The 25,061-nt window shown below is 37.0% G+C and overlaps 1 protein-coding gene across 7 annotated transcripts in view; it reads right to left on the bottom strand.

The window, feature by feature from the left end:
- Positions 1 to 25,061, bottom strand: part of dnc (phosphodiesterase dunce) — an 872,058-nt gene that overhangs the window by 244,397 nt on the left and 602,600 nt on the right. For all 7 annotated transcript variants that reach the window (XM_081742182.1, XM_081742183.1, XM_081742184.1 and 4 more), the window contains 2 exons: positions 23,869 to 23,933; positions 15,345 to 15,457 (listed from right to left, as the gene is read on the bottom strand). In XM_081742182.1, the coding sequence (XP_081598308.1) occupies positions 15,345 to 15,457; positions 23,869 to 23,933 (178 nt within the window). The remainder of the gene's footprint in view (positions 1 to 15,344; positions 15,458 to 23,868; positions 23,934 to 25,061) is intronic.

Here is a 25,061-nt window from a genome sequence, read left to right as displayed (position 1 = left end):
CCTTAAGGCGAAACGGCATAATCGTGGGACGTTAAACTAAAAGATTTCATTTCATCGATCTTTCCAATATCTATATGATACTAGGAAGACGACAATATACAGAATGGTTAAAGGAGATATAGGATAGCTCACAACATCATTTAGTCTTAAACTTTAATTAATTGATTAACAAAGATAACACATATTATACCAATTAATGAATGGCATCTTAAGGTTGGTTTAAAGGGTCAAGTTTTGCCGGTAGATGGCACTACAGTCTTCGTATCTCCCCCATGTATTTCTTACCTTTCACGAAACTTCACGATTTTTCTTACAAATTTCAACCTAGACTTCAATTTTTTAAGAAAGGGAACTTCATAATCTATCGAAGGCAATACCGTGCCGATTTTTTTTTAATTTAAAATTTTCTTCATTGTTGAAATGTCTTGATTGTTGAAATGAATGTCCAAACCTTTAAAAATGGAACTGTTTCAACAATGAAGAAAATTCTAAATAAAAAATCGGCACAGGTTGTTCCCTTTAATAGGTTATGAAGTTCCTTCTTCAAAAGTTTGAAGTCTCTAGGTTGAATTTTGTAAGAGGAATTGTAAAATTTCTTGAAAGGTAAAAAATACATGGGGGAGATATGAAGACTGTAGTGACATCTATTTTCAAAACTTGTCCCTTTACACTAACCTTAAGTTGAAAAATAAACGTCATACTTGAGGGTAAATTCTCAAATGTAAACTTTCCAAGATAATATATTATAGATTAGGATTTAGATTTCAGGGCTTTCGGCATCTATGGCTATATTAGCCCGTCACTAGGATTAGGTATTAGGATTTAGATTTCAGGGCTTTCGGCATCTATGGCTATATTAGCCCGTCACTAGGATTAGAGATTAGGATTTAGATTTCAGGGCTTTCGGCATCTATGGCTATATTAGCCCGTCACTAGGATTAGAGATTAGGATTTAGATTTCAGGGCTTTCGGCATCTATGGCTATATTAGCCCGTCACTAGGATTAGGTATTAGGATTTAGATTTCAGGGCTTTCGGCATCTATGGCTATATTAGCCCGTCACTGGGATTAGGATTTAGATTTCAGGGCTTTCGGCATCTATGACTATATTAGCCCGTCACTAGGATTAGAGATTAGGATTTAGATTTCAGGGCTTTCGGCATCTATGGCTATATTAGCCCGTCACTAGGATTAGGGATTAGGATTTAGATTTCAGGGCTTTCGGCATCTATGACTATATTAGCCCGTCACTAGGATTAGAGATTAGGATTTAGATTTCAGGGCTTTCGGCATCTATGGCTATATTAGCCCGTCACTAGGATTAGAGATTAGGATTTAGATTTCAGGGCTTTCGGCATCTATGGCTATATTAGCCCGTCACTAGGATTAGAGATTAGGATTTAGATTTCAGGGCTTTCGGCATCTATGGCTATATTAGCCCGTCACTAGGATTAGGTATTAGGATTTAGATTTCAGGGCTTTCGGCATCTATGGCTATATTAGCCCGTCACTAGGATTAGGGATTAGGATTTAGATTTCAGGGCTTTCGGCATCTATGACTATATTAGCCCGTCACTAGGATTAGAGATTAGGATTTAGATTTCAGGGCTTTCGGCATCTATGGCTATATTAGCCCGTCACTAGGATTAGGATTTAGATTTCAGGGCTTTCGGCATCTATAGCTATATTAGCTCGTAGTGTTGCCACGAGACGAGACATTTCTCGTGTCTCGTCTCGTCTCGTCTCGTAAAAGAGACGAGACACGAGACGGGACAGAACCCTCTTAGACGAGACACGAGACGAGACAGACTACTTGTCCCGTCTCGAAAACGAGACGAGACACGAGACGAGACGGGACGTTTCGTGAAATGTCTCGTCTTGTCTCGTGTCTCGAAAATGAAAACGCTGGCGGGAATGGCCAAGATTGAAATTGCCAGTGGTCATATAGATTGCAAGAGGAAAATCCCCTTTGTGAGAAAACATGTTGAAAAGCCTTCATAGAAAAGTGTCCTCTGTCTATTGAATGAAACAATCGTGATACATGAGCTTCCAGAAATATCATCCTTAATGTCTTGTCCCCAATTCCCCTTGCTGTAAACTGAGGAATTCTCATTTTTTTTTATTTCTGGCTGGAATGATGACAAACAAAATCAAAGACAGGGAAGATTTTTACAAGGTCAAGAAATCGAACTACCACTACCATCTATTCAATTTGAAAACTGGGTAAGGTCTACACTTGTCTTTATTCTCTGGTGGCGGTATTCGTTTGCTACATGAACCGAAAACGGCAATTGAAGTATGTCATCTTGCAACTAAAATTTTGTCTTCTCTCTCTCTCTCTTCCTCTCTCTCTCTCTCTCTCACACACACACACACATAAAAACACACTTTTACCATTTTACCAATCGCTCGTTTATTATACAGCAGTCATGTTGTAAAATTCACCTCTTCGTTTGGAAGGCGGGCGGACGACAAAGGAAGCAAAGATATTATCGACGAACCCTTCAAATTGTTTGCTTTCAGCAAATTTATGATACTAATAATAACACTTTAGGTAAAGAAGTTTTACAGGGGGACCTTCGTTTTGTTACGCGGAAATGTTTGATCTGACCAGAGTGCGAAATTGACCTCTGCTTCCATGTTCAGAGGAGGGGAATACTTCCCTTTCCTAGTGAATAATATTCATTAGGACCTGAATTATCTTCAGAAATTGTTTCTTACAGGCGCATGAAACCTCTCGAACTTGATAAGTGTAAAGAACATTTGGTATAATATTCATGGAACTCCGTTGAAAGCAGAAAATATCATGAGAATGATCAAAATTCGAACATTGAAGAACAAAATTAACAGAAATGAAATAGGTTACCCAAACCATATTTTTAAACCTGCTATAAAATGTATATCCTATATTTTTACTAATTCCTTACTTCCATGAAAGTATCCTGGGGAGGATATTCTCTCCATTTTTTTCAGACTGAAATCCTTTTATCCCGTACGATTCCCCCCCCCCCGTGACACAGTACGAAAAAACAAATGTTGTTAAAATCCATACACATGACCCTTCCAGGACTCAACCCGGGGCCTTCAAGCCGATGGTCTATCACCGCAGACCGCTAGGCTTGGTATGAAGATGTACGTTGTATGATTGAGAATAGATCCCGACAATATAAGGAACTTTAATCCAAAATTGCCACCCAAAAATCAACTTTTTTTTTTTTGTTTAGACATTAGCTAATCTAGGTGTACTGTCATGAGTTTGTTACACAAACGGGGCAAGCACCACATAGTAGCACACACCCCGCGGTTATGGGAACAGATTTGAACCATAGAGGTGAAGACTGGCCCCAAGCATTCTTTCGTCCGATGTGTCGTTCAGCTCCCATTACTATGGTACTTTAAGTAGAGCTTAGTGTGCAGTAACATATAAAATTTCAATCAAATACATTCCATTACTCAATAAAATTATTTGGTTCCGAGCTTTTTTTAAAAAAAAAAAATAATTGCAACAAATCTAAATATGTTAAAATGGAAAGTAGTTTTTGGATTGTTATGGGTTAACACTGAAACCTAAAGGCTGGAATATATGAAATCAAAGTGTACACACATATCTATCTCTCTATTTATCTATATATCTATCCATCTCTCTCTCTCTCTCTCTCTCTCTCTCTCTCTCTCTCTCTCTCTCTCTCTCTCTCTATATATATATATATATATATATATATATATATATACATACACTATAAAGCAAGTAGGCTGATAGTATACGATAGTGTCGGGGATGATGACACCTTTACATCGAACTTTGCTTGTCGTGTAAACATTATTTAACATTAGTGTCTTCATCTTCGACGTACCTATGGTGAAACAAATTTCAATGTTTTAGAATGTAATAAAAAGAAGCCAGGGTCGAGAAGCCTCAGACAATTAACAGCAGAGATATATTATCTTGTAAACTATTTATCCTTGCCTTGTGAGCTTATTTGAATTTATTTTTAAGACCTTTAGGTAACTTTGGCCGAATGGATGATAATGGGAAAATTAGTGGTAGGATACTAGACAACTTCGAGAAAACACACACATTCGAAGAATGAAATGAAATGAAATGAAATCTTTGAGTTTTACGTCCCACGGTTATGCCGGTTAGGCTAAAGGAGACAGTGATGATGAGTAATGAATGAAATGGTGGAATGAAGAAAGTTTGAGGAAACGGGAGAACCCCAAGAAAACCCACGCACACGGTGTTTGTCCACCACAAAGTTCACTTAGCGGGGCTGGGATCGAACCCGAGACCCCAAGCACCACAGGTGAACGCTCTATCACTGAGCCACCGCGGTCCCCACACACATTCAATGTTTGTCCACAACAAAGCTCACATGGCACTAACCGAGATCGAACCGACTACCACATACACCAGAGGTGAAGGCTTCACGGTTAGCTACCGTGACATTTCTTGTCTTGTGTGTTCTGGGTAATACTTGTAACTTACAAGTTAGTTGTGTCTTGATTAGCATGGTGCAGCCTGCTACATTTTACTTTCGTTCCCATGGTATGCTGCTATATTTTTACGAGACAAGACGAGACAAACGAGACGAGACGAGACGGGACAGAACCTCTCGAGACGAGACACGAGACGGGACGAGCACATTTTTTCGAGACGAGACACGAGACGAGACATGCTTTGCACGAGACGAGAGGAGACAGCCTGAAGTCTCGTCTCGTCTCGTCTCGTGGCAACACTATTAGCTCGTCACTAGGATTAGGGATTAGGATTTAGATTTCAAGGCTTTCGGCATCTATGGCTATATTAGCCCGTCACTAGGATTAGAGATTAGGATTTAGATTTCAGGGCTTTCGGCATCTATGGCTATATTAGCCCGTCAGTAGGATTAGGGATTAGGATTTAGATTTCAGGACTTTCGGCATCTATGGCTATATTAGCCCGTCACTAGGATTAGGAATTAGGATTTAGATTTCAGGGCTTTCGGCATCTATGACTATATTAGCCCGTCACTAGGATTAGGGATTACGATTTAGATTTCAGGGCTTTCGGCATCTATGACTATATTAGCCCGTCACTAGGATTAGGGATTACGATTTAGATTTCAGGGCTTCCGGCATCTATGGCTATATTAGCCCGTCACTAGGATTAGGGATTAGGATTTAGATTTCAGGGCTTTCGGCATCTATGGCTATATTACCCCGTCACTAGGATTAGGGATTAGGATTTAGATTTCAGGGCTTTCGGCATCTATGGCTATATTACCCCGTCAGTAGGATTAGGGATTAGGATTTAGATTTCAGGGCTTCCGGCATCTATGGCTATATTAGCCCGTCACTAGGATTAGGGATTACGATTTAGATTTCAGGGCTTCCGGCATCTATGGCTATATTAGCCCGTCAGTAGGATTAGGGATTAGGATTTAGATTTCAGGGCTTTCGGCATCTATGACTATATTACCCCGTCACTAGGATTAGGGATTACGATTTAGATTTCAGGGCTTCCGGCATCTATGGCTATATTAGCCCGTCACTAGGATTAGGGATTAGGATTTAGATTTCAGGGCTTTCGGCATCTATGACTATATTACCCCGTCACTAGGATTAGGGATTACGATTTAGATTTCAGGGCTTCCGGCATCTATGGCTATATTAGCCCGTCACTAGGATTAGGGATTAGGATTTAGATTTCAGGGCTTTCGGCATCTATGGCTATATTACCCCGTCACTAGGATTAGGGATTAGGATTTAGATTTCAGGGCTTTCGGCATCTATGGCTATATTAGCCCGTCAGTAGGATTAGGGATTAGGATTTAGATTTCAGGACTTTCGGCATCTATGGCTATATTACCCCGTCACTAGGATTAGGGATTAGGATTTAGATTTCAGGGCTTTCGGCATCTATGACTATATTACCCCGTCACTAGGATTAGGGATTACGATTTAGATTTCAGGGCTTCCGGCATCTATGGCTATATTAGCCCGTCACTAGGATTAGGGATTAGGATTTAGATTTCAGGGCTTTCGGCATCTATGGCTATATTACCCCGTCACTAGGATTAGGGATTAGGATTTAGATTTCAGGGCTTTCGGCATCTATGGCTATATTAGCCCGTCAGTAGGATTAGGGATTAGGATTTAGATTTCAGGGCTTCCGGCATCTATGGCTATATTACCCCGTCACTAGGATTAGGGATTAGGATTTAGATTTCAGGGCTTTCGGCATCTATGACTATATTAGCCCGTCACTAGGATTAGGGATTACGATTTAGATTTCAGGGCTTCCGGCATCTATGGCTATATTAGCCCGTCACTAGGATTAGGGATTAGGATTTAGATTTCAGGGCTTTCGGCATCTATGGCTATATTACCCCGTCACTAGGATTAGGGATTAGGATTTAGATTTCAGGGCTTTCGGCATCTATGGCTATATTAGCCCGTCAGTAGGATTAGGGATTAGGATTTAGATTTCAGGACTTTCGGCATCTATGGCTATATTAGCCCGTCACTAGGATTAGGAATTAGGATTTAGATTTCAGGGCTTTCGGCATCTATGACTATATTAGCCCGTCACTAGGATTAGGGATTAGGATTTAGATTTCAGGGCTTTCGGCATCTATGACTATATTAGCCCGTCACTAGGATTAGGGATTACGATTTAGATTTCAGGGCTTCCGGCATCTATGGCTATATTAGCCCGTCACTAGGATTAGGGATTAGGATTTAGATTTCAGGGCTTTCGGCATCTATGGCTATATTACCCCGTCACGTAGGGATGACGTTATTTGATGATAACATTATCCGAGGAAAGGGAAGGAAGCGGTATATGGAACTTGTATGTTAGTTACTATCCCGGCATTCACCTGGTGTGAATGAGAAAAACCTCGCTCAGGATGACTGGCCTCTAAAAGTTTATTTTTACACTTTCCGAGCGAGTGTCCCCACCGGGAATCGAAGCCGGGACCGTTCGAGACAATAAAGGAATTTTTATAGCGTTAACAGTCTTCATCCCGGCGAAATTAAAATACCTCTAATTTTACACTAATTATGTGATATCTTCAAATAGATAGAAGATAATTGAAATATGGAACAAGAGCGCCCTAAACAATATTATTTTGCTCGAGGTACCGTTATCACAAGTCACCTAGTGGCTTTCCGTTTTCAGGTGCTTAGAAACGCGAAAATAAATGGCAATTTTCAAAATGGCTCGAAATCGAAAGCAGATAAGTGAGTCGTGATAACGGTTTCTCATGTAAAATAATATTGTCTAGGGCGCTCTGGTTCCATATTTCAATTATCTTTTATCTATTTGAAGATATTACCTAATTACTGTAAAATTACCGGTAGTTTAATTTCGCCGGGATGAAGACTCTTAAGGCAAATGAATGACGATGAAATAATTGGTGGAATGAGGAAGTGGGAAGAAAGGGGAGTACTCCGAGAAAATCCGCGGACACCACGTTGTCCACCACAAACTTACTTAGCCGGGAACCAAACCAGGGACCACACGCGCCAGGGGTAATCGCTCTACCACTGAGCCACCTTGCTCCCACACCTTCTATAGAAACAAGAAGTTACGTTTATCACTAATACTGTCCAAGAGACGAGACAATAAAATAAGGCTTCTTTATCGTGTCTCTCAAATTTTATAAAAGTATCATTTCGTTTCGATTTTCGATGATTCTTATTTCCTCGTCTCTTCCCGCTTCTCCGAAATTTTTTTCTCGTCTCGAATTTCTTTTTATTGTGCGATTGACTTGCGTATCTTTAAACCTTGATGAATGTTCTTCATTGTGTTCGGTACAATCATTTTATCAAATTGTTGTTTTTATACGATGAATTATGTAACACCAAAACAGTGTTTGAGATCTTAAGATTTAGGTGGACGCCTCTGTGCTATCCATAAAGACTTAAAGAAATGTCTCGTCTCATCTTAATTCTCGCTTGAAAACGAGACGGTAATTGTCATGCTTCTTGTCTCGTCTCGTCTCAAATTTGAAAATGTACGAGAAAAAAATTCTCGTTGTTTGGGCAACATTGTTCCTGTCAGTAAATATTCTAACTTTATTTCCATTAAAAAAAAATATGTATATTTAGAGCTGCAAGGAGAGGAAGGAGGCATTTCAGAAGTTACTACAGAAAACTTTTACTTTAGAATAGATAGTATAAGGGGTTGCATCCCATTTTATCTGCGAGTTTGGATACAAGATTAAGATGGCGCCGTAGCTTAGTCCACATGGTTCCAAATTCGATTTCCAGACGGTGCTTCTCAATTTTCGGCCTCCACCCGGCGTTGTGAGGCTAACTGGGGAGTCATGTGAACAAAAGACGGTCACTATGTCTAGAAAACGCCTGATATGCCTGTTTGAGATACAGCGGCGCAGCGTGTTATTTGCTAGGTTGGACGTAGTTTAGCTGGTCGCTAACAGATGGCGTTGGAGCAGCTCAGGCTCACAAAAAAGACTGTCACACCAAGTAGTTTGGTTTAGGTTACAAGAACATTATTTCTACAACACATAAAATTGTACTTATAACAGTTTCGGAGGTCCGGAGAGCGAAAAAAAAAAAAAAATTAAGCTCTTTCCCTTTTAGGAGTCGAATCTTCTACAAACTCCCGTTTTATCTTCAGCCTAGAAAACACGGAGATTATTTCCATAAAATTTCAAAGTTCGGCACCTGATAGCTTAATACAGCGTTTCCCAACCGGTGTGCCGCGGCACACTGGTGTGCCGCGAATGGGCCGCTGGTGTGCCGTGAAAAAATCGAAACAAATTATTAATTCTATACGAACCAAATTGCAAGACAGGGGAAAATGTATATTTATATTTCACATTACTATAAACCTCTACTATAAATCTACAATTTTAAATTTCATACTGTGTTACTTTTCTGTACATTTTTAATGTTGAAAAATGTATTTATCATTGTCATGACCATTATTACTTCTTTATTGTTGCAGACTATTTCGTAACTTCAAATTTTAACATATCATTCAATAAATTCAACGTGTTTTAAAAGTATAGGAGATTTGTTTATTTGTTCGTTATTTAGTGATCTTCTCTTTTAGTTAGAGGTTAGATACAGCTTTCGAAAGAGAAAGTGGATTTTTAAAAACCCGAGTTCTATATTTCATTGCTATTGTTTTCTATTTTAAAATTAGAATGAAAATAAGTATAATGATTTAGCATGGGGGAAAATCAGTGATCGAGCTTTCTTCTCTGTAAGAAGGAAATTAGTAATCACATTAAAATACCACAGTAATTATATATATATATATATATATATATATATATATATATATATATATATATATATATATATGGGTGTGCCGCGAGAATTCAAGTTACACCTGTAGTGTGCCGCAAGTTGAAAAAGGTTGGGAAACGCTGGCTTAAGAGATCTCGTGATGGGGGAGTCCATGGATTGATTTACTCTTTTCAATATATCTGGAAGTAGAATTAAAATCTCTCTTTCTTCATTCGATTTCATTTTAATTAGCTATAAGTATGGTCGCTCGAAGGGGGGAAGCAAGGGGGTGGGCTCCCCCTGGCTCACGAAAATGTATACGTAATATAGGAAACCACGCATATTAAATACCAGACGTAGTATCTATAGCAACCATGTAGATGCCCCCGTAGAAAATTTTCTTCGGTCGCCCCTGGGTAGGAGCACTGCAGCTTTCATATTTGGTTGTCCCACCAGGATTCAAACCAGGGAATCCGTACACCAAAGTTGCATGCACTAGTCACTCGACCAGCAGGGAGGGAACATCTATCATCATTGTCACATTTGAAACATGAAATATTCAATTTTAAAGTTCATAAAAGGTAATCTATACCTCCCCAAAAGATCCAAAATTTTCTGAATTTCCGAAAAAAATTGGTGGTTCAAAATTTCCGGAAATCTTAACATCTCTATAATTGTGATACATATCTATAATGTCATTCGAAAGCCTGGTTCATTCTAAAGATAATGAACGAACAATGAATCTAAGATAATTATATTAAGATAGGAACAGCAGCTCCGTAAGTAAAAATCTACAATTCTTCTTTAAAATCTCATGATTTTAAAACGATATATTAGTTTAATCATAAAGAGACATGTTTATTTAAATCCGAAAGATTTCTCGCGATAAACCTACGCAACGACGAAATAAACTAGCATCCGGATACATCAATAAAGGTGCATTACGAAGTTTCAAACTGGCTCTCGAGATGGCAGCACAGTGCTTTATGGCAACTTCTCGTAACTGCTTTGCGCGTCATCTATGAGCCATTTCCCATACTACGAGCTACAGGAAGAAAGAACAGTCCTTGGGAAAAGAATCGAACACAATGTGTTGAAAGCTGAAAAACGCTATGTATGTATGTAGGTGTGGAAACAAATATTATGAAAAGGCAATACGACACCACATGTTCAATATAAAGACGCCTACGTGAAGTTATGTCATTGCAATCTGGTTACACATTTTCGATAGCCGCATTTGTTTGAAGTTAACACAAAGAAAGATTTTGCGCCACTAACACATTTTGATACATTTTGCTGACGTTAACTTGCTATTTTTAAGCTATATCATTCTTCACTTCAACTGAAGGATCGGAGACGTTTTCCCTGAGTCCATCAAATGATTCGAAAGAAGTAAAGGAATTTGCTTATGAATATCCCCACCATTAATAATAATAATAATAATAATAATAATAATAATAATAATAAACTAAAATAAATTAGTGTTAAGAGTCAGGGGTGAACGGCTCCATTAAAAGAGCGGTGATTGGGAGAATGCCATACCAGCAAGAGGATTTAGTCTGTCTGTAAGACTAATATGCAAACCTCAAAACATTTAAAACTGACTGATTGCATAAACATCTAGGCGAAAATATTTATATTTCTTAATGTCTTGTCGAAGCGACACACACCTGAATTTGTCAGTCTTAATAGTTGACAGTCAGGCTAATAGATGTCGCTAGTCGCGCAACCTTCTACCTGAAGCAAAGAGATGTCGCTAGTGTGAAGGCGATTTGTAAACGAGCCAAAGGTTTGGAGGAAACAACTAGTGATTTTAAGTATAGGACATACTGAAATAAAAATTCTTCAGACAAAAAGTCCTGTTTTAGTTCCACGTTTGATTACAAAAGAAACCTGCCGCGTCGATATAGCTATAACTTCAGGTTAGTAACCTTACACAAGCCTTGGAATGTAATTACCAACAAAGAGTCACAAGATATGCAAATTATTCATTTTATAGCCTATTCCATATTAAATATTTAGGGGGCGGGGAAGGGGACGCGAAATGAGTATTCGTCCGTTTGACCAGCAAACTAGTCCACCAAGGGTTAAAAGCATCATTAACATGTAATCAATCCACCGTAAGGAGGAATAATGACACATAATATAAAGTAACACCAGTGGCGGATCCAGGGGAGTGGCGATCGGGGCGATCGTCCCCCCAGAAGAAGAAACTTTGTTATTTTATGTATATAAATAAAATCTATCCCAGAGTTTGGAGCTCTTAAAAGTAGCTCTATTTAGCAGTATTACAACCCACCGCCCTCCCAGAAGTCCGTCATGGTTCCGCCCCTGATTAACACCATATATGTATGCATGTATGCACTTTTCAAAGCTCTCCACTTATCGCCTTACGAGTCCTAATCCTCTATCGTATTCACGAGCCTTCGTTCGCCACAATTTCCCACCCTGCAATATATATATATATATATATATATATATATATATATATATATATATATATATATATATATATAACAGGTTGCCAGTAAGATAGCCCCAACCCGCCTTTGACAACCTAACCTTCAATGTACTTGCTTCCATTCAGCTCGCTACCGTATATCAGTCTCTAACTGATATTCCCAAAATACATTTTACCAAACGGAAAGAACTTTTGCTGCTGACTGTACTCTGCAGAATAAAGGAGATTAACGAAAGGGAATAATTATGACAGAATTGGTGGAATGAAAATGTGGAAGGAAGCGAGAGAGCTCAGAGCAAACACACGGCCACAGTGTTATCCAACAGAAACTTACATGGCATGGGTTCGGACAGGGGATCTCCCTAATAGAAGTGATCGCTCTCTAGCAGTGAGCTACCATGCTCCGAAATGGATTTTATAACATCATATGAACACAGTGGCGTATTTACGATTTTGTTTCGGGAGGGGCTTTGCTAACTTTGGGGGGGCTTTGCCTGGAAATGTGAAAATTCTGCAAGATATTTTATTTACTTTACTATACTAAGTAAGATTTCGGGGGGGGGCTTAAGCCCGGAAGCCACCCCCCTAAATACGCCACTGTATGAACATATTTAGTATTCTTATGCACCGGATTGTTAATTGAGGCGCGCGAGATGACAAAATTATAAGTGCACCAATAGAAACACAACCTTTAAGGACGGTGAACACATAATTAGATATTATGCTTCACACTAATACTGTTGTGTTAACTAACGTTAACAACGTTTATCATATTTGTGAAATAATAAAATGTTTTATTGTATTATTCAAGTATCAAAAACTTTTGTATAAGTATGTACAGGAACTCAGACCTATAAACATGGTTTATTGTTAAAATATAGAAACTTTCAAATGCATTTAAAAAAGCTCCAAAATAGTCTACAAGGATGTGTAACGTCCTACACTGAGAAAAAAAATTGTAGGTGGCGTACTTAAAAAGGTAGGTTACATGCGTAATTCCTGTAGTTTTTGGACTTAACGTACAGCAGACGTATAACTGAAAACGCATGTTTTATAATACTTTCCGTATAAGTGTTCTATCTATACGTACTTTCCGTATGAAACAATGTAGGCGGTCAGGATCTCATATACAAATGGACGTATATAACATATAGCTGAGGAATGTAACATAAGTATATGCATGTGATATACGGAAAACTGTTAGATGTCAGACATCCTGCAACGGCATGATGTAACATCTAAGGGCAGTGCATATGTAGCATACGGATAACATATGTTTTGCACTTATTTCTGTAATAAGCAAGAGGATACTGTATATTTGTACAATATACCGCTGTCCGGAAAACGGATTTTTCTCAGTGTAATTGTTTGTGTAGTACAAATACATACAAATAGTTCCCAAAATTTCCAGGGAAGGACTACTGGCTTAAGTCGATATCAACAAGTGCTTAGTAGGAAGACATGTATGTAAATTTACCTTTTTATTAAGTTAAATTTGTCTTATTAAAAATGTATTTACAAATATTCTCATGGAGGTTTCCTGATGGGCCTACCAAAGACCAGACCCTTCAAATCTTGGTAATTTTATAAAGTTGATTTTTTATTAGTCTTTTGTGACAGCAGACATTAATTTCAGTGCACTAAATTACTTATTTACTTAATTAATTGCTTATCTACTTAATTAAGGTTTAAATTTAATATGTCTGCAACTGTTGTAATAAATTGTTTTGTTAATCAGTCATTTATAATGAAATAAATGTATATCAATTTAAATGTCATTTATAAACATTTAAAACCTCAATATGCAAATCATAACCACTATACTACCAACTCAAATTAAAATCACATTAAATTCTACTAGTTAAATCTATAAACACATTATTTAAATAATAAAATCATAACTCCAAAAGATTAATCGATACACTGTATCCATAGTCGTTATATGGTGGCTTCTATATTCTTAATTAGTGCACTTTAAAATCTCCAGGTTCATACAAATCACTGCATTGAGAAAAGATGTAATTTGTAGAATCTAATTGAATACATTTTTAAAAAAACTATTTGAAAAAGAAATTAACTTAATAGTTGTTAATATACAACTTCCTGATATCTACGTTTTGCAAGAAAAATCTATCTGTAGTTCTACTAATTATTTTTTGTTGTCAGAATATATCAAGTTACGTATAGCCTACTGCTTATTTTTCGAGTGTTTTTCATCAAGAAAATAAAGCCAGACTATACATATCCTTCAAAGTCACGACTAATTAAGTAATTACTGGTTAAAAGACGAAATGAATAGGAATAGATATACAGGGTGTTTCAAAACAACACCGATCCTTTTGGGATGATAATCCTGACACCAAGTCAACTAAAATAGTTCATATTAACCTATGGTTAAAAGTGCTTAGTTTCATAATTAGTACTGAACAAAAGTGTAGAAAAGCTACATTGTAACCAGTGGCGTATTTAAGGGGGGCTTCCCTGCTTACGCCCCCCGCCCGAAATTTTATTTACTATTTTAAAGTAAATGAGATATCTTGCAGAAAGTTTCACATTTCCAGGAATAAAGCTAGCAAAGTCCCAACGAAACAAAATCGTAAATACGTCACTGATTGTAACATGCGTTATTTCGAACACGAAAAACAGTGGAGTGGTGGTCCATATTTGTTGTAAAGAAAAATCATACATATGCATTCCAAAAATGCATATTTCAGCAATGTGCTATGTGTATGCAAGAAATTCCCTACAGAGCATAATTACCAGACACACTCCTAAAATACCCTAACTTAAACGTGGGTCCAAAGTAGGTAAAAGGTAAACCTTGATAGCAGTAAATACGGGATGGATTCCAACTTCTTTGTTTGTCTTTTGCACTGAGAAAAAATCCTTTATCCGGACAGCGGTATATTGTACAAAGATATGGGATACTTATGTTTACTACAAAAATCGGTACAGAATATACGTTATCCATATGCTACATACGTAGTTCCCTCTTTCCCGCTTAGATGTTACACCATGCCGTTGCAGGATATCTGACATCTAACAGTTTTCCGTATAGACTATTGTATACGTATAGGTCTACATATCTTACATACGTCACCTATATGTTACATACGTCCATCTGTATGTGAAATACCCACCGTCTATATACAGTTCTTTCGTTCGTACACAATGTACGTTTATTCGGAACACTTATACAGAAAGTACGTACAAAATATACTTTTACAGCTGTACGTTTGCAATACGTTGATTTCAAAAACTACAGGATTTATACATGTAGCCTACGTTTTCACGTACGCTATATTCGTCTTTCTTTCAGTCAGTGTGGGACAAACTTTGTAATTAATTCGATCATAATCTAGTTTAAGCAGTCAACTATTTTTTTTAAAAGATTCAAGGTAAAATTTTGTTGATTGTGAATAAAATTTATGTTAAAAAATAAACATTTTTTTTGTCGTCCAGCACCGTACCATATAATCGGTGAAGAACTAAGAATATAGACAGCGTTTCCGGTGAAGGATAAACTTATCCGTTGCGACCTCAAGATTTATTTTTGAAGATCATATAATTCTTAATAATGTATCAAAATCAATGGATGGATAAAACTTCAAAACACAATAATGAGTTTGAACAGACTTACCTTAAGCGATGCCATATCAGAGACGGATCGGTGAGTCTGAATAGTTTCCAGCTGATCTAGGCACCAATCCAACTCTTCCATAGTTTCTAGGGCGAGCTTCATGTAGGCTTCATCTAGAATAGAGGGGGGAAAATTACAGGGTGATTATAAATGATTTAGCAGGTTTGAAAGAACTACAGTAGGAAGTCGAAAATCCGAACTAATTCGGACCACAGGTAATTCGGATTTTCAAATTGTTCGGATTTTCGAAAATGACCAAGAAAATGACATTTAGGCTTAAATGTACTGTACACAGTAAAAAAATGGTTGTGTTAATTCAACTCAATTTTAACACAAGGCAGTGGTTCCAGCGTGACTACCACTATGCGGTGTTAATTTAACACATACCTCGCGGTGTTGGCGTTTAACACAGGGGGACTGTGCCGTAAGCGTTAATGAACCACAAAATTACTCCCTCAAAATATGTTAAATAGCCTATATGCGTAATGTGTTTACATTATGCTGAGTTTAAAAAAACACGTAAACAAGTAAAAAAAAATACTCCAGTGGCGGGAAGGTCACGAACTACCAACCTTTCGATTACTAGCCGCGTGCTCTTCCGATTTGGCCAAGAAGGCGATGAAGAAAACGTCGCTTGTAGAGGGATAAATTGTTGAGGTCTTTTGAATTTGGCTAATCAGAGTGTTCCTTTAAGCCGCGTATATTCGACGATAACCGTTCGGGATAAGATAAAATGTGCTTGCCATGTAATTTTATAACAAACTGACGACTGTATATTTACTTTATTTTATAGTTCTTCCATATTCACTTTCAAATGATCGGTCACAGTTGCCATCTAATAAAGTTGATGCGTTTCTTGCTTCTAGTACACAATCGCTTAGAAAAGGAAGCAATACATGCATCAAATGTGGGAGATGAAATTTTGCGTATACCTGGATTTGTTTAAGTATTTCTTTCTACTGTGTTTGTCTGTAGCTTCAATTCATAAGCCTTTACAAATAGATGCCAACATATTTAGCAATCACGCAGAAAAGAACACCCAAGATTCTACACTTGTGTTAATTTAACACACAGGTTGTGTGTCATTTCAACTACCGGCATTTGACACACAACTCCAAATGGAGAGTATGCTGTTCTAACCACTTGTTTGTGTTATATTTTAACACAATCGTGTTAACACATAGGCATGTCGTTGAAATAACACAACGATTTTTTACAGTGTACGGTATGCTCTTTTATCGATACAGTGGTTATACAGTACATACAGTAATTACAATACCGTACGAAAGGCTACTTACATTTAATGTTTCTGAAGAACCTGCTCGTACACTAAATTACACTGTTCTTGTAACTCGCAATTAAAACTTAACTTATATAGGCCTAAGGGAAAATAAAAATGTGTATGACAAATAATTACATATGAATAAGCTTTTGTAAAAACACTGACTTCACACGAAGAAAATTGAATTAGTGTACTGTCACCAGCTTCCAGGGACCGCGTTCGGACTTTTGACGTTTCGGATTCTTGACGTTCGGATTATCGACGTCCTACTGTATATTAAAAGAGAATGTATAGCAAATACAATAATGACCAATACATGAAAATATCCAGAAGCTGTCCAAGCTTCAGTTATAATGTTACAAATATTGATGTGGCTTCCTTTCCTTACAGATATCTATACTCTAGTCTAGTTCAGTCCATACGCGATTTATTATCCCTAGTAATGATTTGAAATGCAGCTGTATTGCGATCCTGGAGTTCACACAATGTTATTGCTAGGTTCTAGTGGAGGCGTTCATGCTGTCATTCACAAGTAACTCAAAGAAAAAAAAAAAAACACCAGGGTCGTTCAACAAGACCTTAGAAAAAGATAAAAGAACAAATCATTTTGGGTAGATTTTTATTTTATTTTTTATTTTTCAACATAGTCTCCTTTTAACTCGACATTTTTTTTATCAGCGTTTCTCCAACTTTTTAAAGCCGTCCAAAAAGTAAGATTTTGGAAGGTCCTCAAAATAAGCATCTGCTTGGGTGATGAGCTCCTCGTTCGACGTGAATCGTTTTCCGCCGAGCTATTTTTTTCAAGTTTGGAAATAAAATTTAAAAAAAGCCACTGGGGGCCAAATCTGGTGAATAAGGTGCATGTGGTAATAATTCGAATTTTAATTCCATAATTTTCGCCATCGAAATTTGTCTCGATGGAAGAGAATTATTTTATTTCCCAAATCAGGACGTTTCTTCTTGATTTCTTCTCTCAAACAGTACAATAACGACGCATAATACTCTCGTTTGTCCTTTTTCCAACTAATTTTTTATATAGATGATTTCGCGTGCATCCCAAAAACATTATACCCATTATCTTGGAGGTCGATTTCACCCTCTTCGCCTTCTTCGGAGCTGGATCGCCTATAAAAATCCACTGTTTTGGCTATTCCTTTGTTTCCGAAGTGTAGTAGTGTATCCATGTCTCGTCCACTGTTACGTATCGATGCAGAAACTCGGCGGGATTGCGACGAAAAAACGCCAAACCAGTCTCCGAATCGACCACACGATTGCGTTTATTCTCCACTGAGAGCAAACGCGGCACCTATCTTGCCAAAAGTGTTTTCAAACCCAATATTTGGTGCAAAATTGAAAACACTGTACCTTGTGATACGTCTGAGTCCCCAACTATTTCTCGCACTTTGATTCGTCGATTACTCAAAATCATATAGTGAATTGTGTCAATCATTTCGGATTAAGTCACTTCCACTGGGCGTCCCGAACGATGTTCATCATTTGTGGATGTATAGCCATGTTTAAACTTATTTACCCAATTGTAAACAGTCGCAAACAGTAACAGATGCGCCATGAACTTCACGCAACACGGCTTTGATCTCTCTCTCGGCGTGAAACCTTTTGAATAGAAGTATTTAATAACCTCACGAAACTAATTTCTCTTCATTTTTCTAAATAAACTAAAATTTGCTTCTAGAATCGACTATGACAATGAAACCACATGACAGATACAACTGAAACTTTTTAACAACAGTCTAGGAGGAATGACCTTACTAAAAACAAAACTTTTTCGATTCATCTTTCGGATTTTCTAAAGACTTATTGAACGGCCCTCGTAAAAAAAAAACTGTTAGCAAGGGCGCCGATCCCGGAGGGGCCAAGGAGGCCCCCCATAGCTCATGTGGGCCCCCTTACTATATTTGTAAATTTACAATATTTGCCATATTTTGAATGCAATTTGTTTTAAAATTCTCATATATGCTTTCTGCGTCTGAATGGGCTCAGCCAAATTTACAGAGAAATCGGCGCCCTAGACTGTTAAATCTAGAAGATCATAGAAACATGTTAGATCATCTTCAGAACATCACCCAATGAAAGGTCCTTGCTTTCACCTTTATACAGGGAGAAAGTGTCCTTAAATTGTCTCCGAATGACTTGAGAACCTGGCGGTGCAGTTGCAAATTGTTTACGGAAAGCACTCTGTACGGTATCGACGGAAAACCACTTCTTATATTCAAAAACACAGAATGCTTTCGGCTATACGGAGGAAACTTGGTTTATGCTGCCATCTGTCGCCACAAACGAAGACTACGACTATGAGAAATTAAAGTTTCAAACTTGTTCTTTTGTTTCATCATTGGCACAAACGTAACGACGTATTTCACTTTTAAACTCATGAATCATTTATAATCATTCCTGTACAAATTACAAATTTAATGACAAATTTAGAACCTGCCTATTAGCCAGTTGGACCCCCGGTGTAAGCGGAATTTGTTTCTTGTTTTACTCTCGTTTAAAGTGGATCACGGGTTTACCCAACGTCTATAAAATGGCAACCTTGTGAAAGGTGAGAGTAAAGACCAACTACACCACTTTCTTTACGTTCTAAAGTCGGGTAAGACCACCCCGCTGTCTAGTGGCTAGCATGCGCTTTTGATACACGTTCTGTGTTCGAATTCCTATGTGGAAGCATTGAATGTATTAGAGTGGTTCGAATGCAACCTTAAAAATAGATGTATCGCATAGAACCTCAGTGCTCAAATAGGACTCTACACTTTAACAAAGCCAAGTAAACGTAAGGTCTTATCTCCACACCGATTTTAAGTCTAACTGGTTATAAATTTATAAATAAATTTAAATTGTAAATTTATAAATTTACACCCATTGTCTTACATGTAGTTTAATAATATACAATAGTATATATTTAGTAATTTAATAGCAACATTTTCAATGATATTTTCTGTAGTTCAGTTACTTATAGCTTAATTTAATTCATCTTCTCTATTTCACAATCCTCTGAGCTATTTTGTTTTATTAGGAGCATTTTCCTTTTTTTTATTTTACAATCCTTTATCACAGTCTGATGCAGTAGGAAAATACGTCTTCTGTTTTATAATATTTTAATGAGTACTTATTCACTACAAGTTTTTCTTTTCTTTCCTCTACAAGAATATAATAACCTTATTTAGAATCCTTTATAGCTTTGCTTACTCGTTAAGATTATCCTCGCTTTTCATACAATTTCCTATGATGACTATTTGATTCAGTTTGATACCTTCTTCTGCATTACAATTCTATAAATATGTGCCGTACTGGATCGCCAAGAATATATATTCTATCTTACAGTCTTTTGTGACAATCTAGGAGGAAAAGTTGGCACATTTTTAATATCTTTTCTGCTGCCTTGTAAAGTATGCCCCACAAGTATCTAATCTACGTTCCCTTCCTTCCCCCAAACTTCATATTGACCATTACTGAAGTATATTGGTGGCTATGGACTTGCTTTATGGCTATGTGAATCAACACAATCTTCCACTTATTCATAACTTTTTTTAAAAAGTAAGTACATGCCTCTTATGTTATACCTATTGTATTAAATAATGAAAAGTATACACTTCTGATATAAATATTCCTTTATGGTTAACCTGCTGTTTTCGAGTGTGTGTATCAGCAGCAAATACGTTCAATGTCTTCTCTGCGACTCAGGCAGCAACATCACATTTGCAGTAAAGAGAACACTTGCAACCCTGTTTTAATCGTCATGAGCAAGCTGAACTGGTGTGTGTGTGTGTGTGTGTGTGAGAGAGAGAGAGAGAGAGAGAGAGAGAGAGAGAGAGAGAGAGACAGAGAGTAGCCAATGAACGCGCTGTCCACTTGATCGCCCACTACAGAAAACAACACGTTTACTCAATGAAAAAGGAAAGGAGATATGATGCTTGATTTAGCATGTGGTATTGTTTTAATTTAATTTAAAACAATGTGTTTGTTGTGCTTTTTCCGTTCTGTTAAAAGAAAAAAAAAAGGTAAGGATGAAGTAGAAATATATTCGGCATAACCGTACCCTAAGAGAATCATTTGAAAAGTTCTCGAAACAATTTACAGATGGAAGCATTGGCTCAAAACAGAGAACATTATTATTATTATTATTATTATTATTATTATTATTATTATTATTATTATTATTAATCATATTCCGTTATGAGAACTTTGTCATTATTTTCTGGACCAGGAAACAAGAGATTGTTATAAGTACCTATCATACAATTGAAAAGTATATGCATTTTATACAGAATAAGACAAATTTTGAACACTAAGAGGCCATTAAATATTTATTTCAAGAGATGAAAAAGTCATAATGATACGAAAAGTACTTTGTAGAACTTGGTTTCTTCATTTTCAACCGTTGTCAAATAATTAAGATGATCCTGAATTGTACTACCAAAATCCGTCAGAACACTAGACATACTGACAAGTGCACGACATGGCATTTCAGGATTGCCGATCCAAGATCAATGATATTACAGAAGTTCTAGTTATTTAATGAAGAACAAGTATTTCACATTTTGCCCGAAGAATTGTGAAGGAAGAAACCAGTAGTGGCATACCTAAAATATCGTTCAGGGGATTCAAGCACGAAATATAATTGTGCGAATTGGATAGGGAGGATACATGTAATACAGCTATGCAATAATTAAATAAATAAATAAATAAAATAAAATAAAAGTTCTGTGCAGCTGACCCCAGAGTATGGATTCGATGCATTTTGTTACACAGAATCCAACTTTCGAAACCCCAGGATGATTGACCGTGCCAATATTTTTATGGCTCCAGACCCCAGAATATGGTTTCGATGTATTTTGTTACACAGAATCTAAATTTCGAAACCCCAGGATGAGTGACCGTGCCAATATTTTTATGGACGAAAAACTTGAGCGAATTGGATAGGGAGGATACATGTAATACAGCTATGCAATAATTAAATAAATAAATAAATAAAATAAAATAAAAGTTCTGTGCAGCTGACCCCAGAGTATGGATTCGATGTATTTTGTTACACAGAATCCAACTTTCGAAACCCAAGGATGATTGACCGTGCCAATATTTTATGGCCCCAGACCCCAGAGTATGGTTTCGATGTATTTTGTTACACAGAATCTAAATTTCGAAACCCCAGGATGAGTGACCGTGCCAATATTTTTATGGACGAAAAACTTGAGCGAATTGGATAGGGAGGATACATGTAATACAGCTATGCAATAATTAAATAAATAAATAAATAAAATAAAATAAAAGTTCTGTGCAGCTGACCCCAGAGTATGGATTCGATGTATTTTGTTACACAGAATCCAACTTTCGAAACCCAAGGATGATTGACCGTGCCAATATTTTATGGCCCCAGACCCCAGAGTATGGTTTCGATGTATTTTGTTACACAGAATCTAAATTTCGAAACCCCAGAATGATTGACCGTGCCAATATTTTTATGGACGAAAAACTTGAGCGAATTGGATAGGGAGGATACATGTAATACAGCTATGCAATAATTAAATAAATAAATAAATAAATAAAATAAAATAAAAGTTCTGTGCAGCTGACCCCAGAGTATGGATTCGATGCATTTTGTTACACAGAATCCAACTTTCGAAACCCCAGGATGATTGACCGTGCCAATATTTTTATGGCTCCAGACCCCAGAATATGGTTTCGATGTATTTTGTTACACAGAATCTAAATTTCGAAACCCCAGGATGAGTGACCGTGCCAATATTTTTATGAACAAAAAACTTGAGCGAATTGGATAGGGAGGATACATGTAATACAGCTATGCAATAAATAAATAAATAAATAAATAAATAAATAAAATAAAAGTTCTGTGCAGCTGACCCCAGAGTATGGATTCGATGTATTTTGTTACACAGAATCCAACTTTCGAAACCCAAGGATGATTGACCGTGTCAATATTTTATGGCCCCAGACCCCAGAGTATGGTTTCGATGTATTTTGTTACACAGAATCTAAATTTCGAAACCCCAGGATGATTGACCGTGCCAATATTTTTATGGACGAAAAACTTGAGCGAATTGGATAGGGAGGATACATGTAATACAGCTATGCAATAATTAAATAAATAAATAAATAAAATAAAATAAAAGTTCTGTGCAGCTGACCCCAGAGTATGGATTCGATGTATTTTGTTACACAGAATCCAACTTCCGAAACCCCAGGATGATTGACCGTGCCAATATTTTTATTGCCCCAGACCGCAGAGTATGGTTTCGATGTATTTTGTTACACAGAATCCAAATTTCAGAATCCAAGCAAGATCGACCGTGTTAACATTTTGTTATCGGCGAAAAACTCCAGCGATTTTGGACACACATTTTTCACTCATTAAAACAAAACTGACAAGGTCAGTCGTCCTGAGATTCCGAAATTTGGATTCTGTGTAACAAAATACATCGAATCTATACTCTGGGGTGTATTGCACAGAACCTTTTGTTGTTGTTGTTGTTGTTGTTGTTGTTGAGTTTGAGTTTAACGTCCCTATCAGCAGTAAGGTTATATGAGACGGGACCTACTGATTAAGGCCATTCACTAGAGCGAAATTAAGCTACCGCTTATTTTAAAATTTTTCTGTAATATCTTCAAAACAAATAAAAAAATATTCAAAAAGCACACACGTAGTGAACTAGATAATACGATTTTGCATGTATGATATCTTTATCACAATTCACCTATCTGCTTTTGGTATGACGCTATTTACAGAACCCGCAAAAAATACTAAATCTATTTACAGTTGCAAATCAAAAGAAGATAGATGAGTTGTGATAAAGGTATCACATGTAAAATCGTATTATCTAGTTCACTACGTTTCTGCTTTTCGAATATATTTATTTGTTTTGAAGATATAACAGAAAAAACTCTAAAATTATCGGTAGTTTAATTTCGCTATAGTGAAGACCCTTAACGTGGAATCCGAACCACATGAGCTCCCGCCAGAAATCGAACCCGGGACTCCCACGCCAAAGGCGCGTACGCTAACTGCTTAGCCACGAAGGAGCTCGACTTTTGTTTTTTGTGTATGGCTGTGTTATCAAGTGAAATAAACGCAACAAAAATTCACCCCTTTAAAAAAATGTAAAAACGAACGTATACATTGTTGTGAAAATACGTATCAAGAAATATTTTAATGAATATCAGTTGCTTGGATGAACACACTACGTAGAAAAGAACAAATAAACTTACCTCCAGGATTGAGGTTCCGAGGTTGCGGCGTCGTACCGCCGGTTGTGCCGGAGGATCTTCGGGATCTGCAACAAATAAGATATATAACATTTAATCGTTTTCTTATACAAAACAGAATCCCAATCTACCTAATAATAATAAAAAATACGAAAATTCAATCAAAATTTTAGCGTTTTTTAAAAAAATAATTACTTTCCTCATACGATCCAGTCATATCAAAGTAGAACGTTAGCTTCGAATGAGCAAAAAACCACTTGTGAAATGTATTAGTAGGTGGTCCACGATGGGGAAGCGCGACAAGGAATTACACAGAGCACATATTAATTCCTATGTAATTTCTTGACTTGCTTGCGATAGGCCCCATACTTTTGAAGCTAGGGCGTTTTAAAAAATGATTTGTCGTATTGTCGCCGATTTGTAACTGAAAGGAGGTTTTATTTTGAGTTGATTTAAGGAGTCATCTATCGGAGTTTGATTGTGTTATTTTACCGCAGCCTATATGTATAAACTAGTAAGGTGGATCACCACCCGGAAGTCAGTACATATTTTAACTCATTTCCTTAACTACTGCGCAATGAAACGTTACATATTATAAATATTGTACTATACGATGGAGTTATGTTTCAGCTACAACACAAGACACTGATTCGTTTGGTTGTGTCTTCTGATATCGAAAAATGTAACAAATAAAAGAAAATATTTTATTCGTTTTACAATGAGCACACAAGATGGCACTTGCTGGTAAATCTTATTTGAGGTGCTCTGTTTTATGAAATGTTTATATGTATGTGTAAAGTACTTTAAGGTAACAATCTTATCACAAAATAGATATATTGTTTGACCGTTTCACGTGTTATGTTCCATATTTTATTTAAATATTAATTTACATTTAAGGAAATAGATTTTGAGACGAAACTTGCGCAGGACGCCATAATGCGTTGTTGCCAAATTTGTACGTTTACTGTAGTAGTCACAATAAGAAAATTCCTGGATTCTAGCGTTGCACTTCGAGAAGCAGAATCACGGCAAGGGTCAAAAACTAAGTTCTCCAGTAAGTATCTAAGCAGAATTCCATGATTACTCCCTTTATTATCTGGCATCAGTAAATACTCGACACTATCTGACAACGCCGCACTATTCAAGCAGTGTCTAGCATAGCACCGAAAACAGCTAGTGATCCACCGTAATGGTGA

The sequence above is a fragment of the Thermobia domestica genome, chromosome 16, assembly GCF_964235325.1.
Source record: "Thermobia domestica chromosome 16, izTheDome1.hap1.1, whole genome shotgun sequence".
In the NCBI taxonomy this organism is placed as follows: domain Eukaryota; kingdom Metazoa; phylum Arthropoda; class Insecta; order Zygentoma; family Lepismatidae; genus Thermobia; species Thermobia domestica.
Note: the sequence above shows the minus strand (reverse complement) of the source record. Positions and strands in the feature narration are given on the sequence as shown.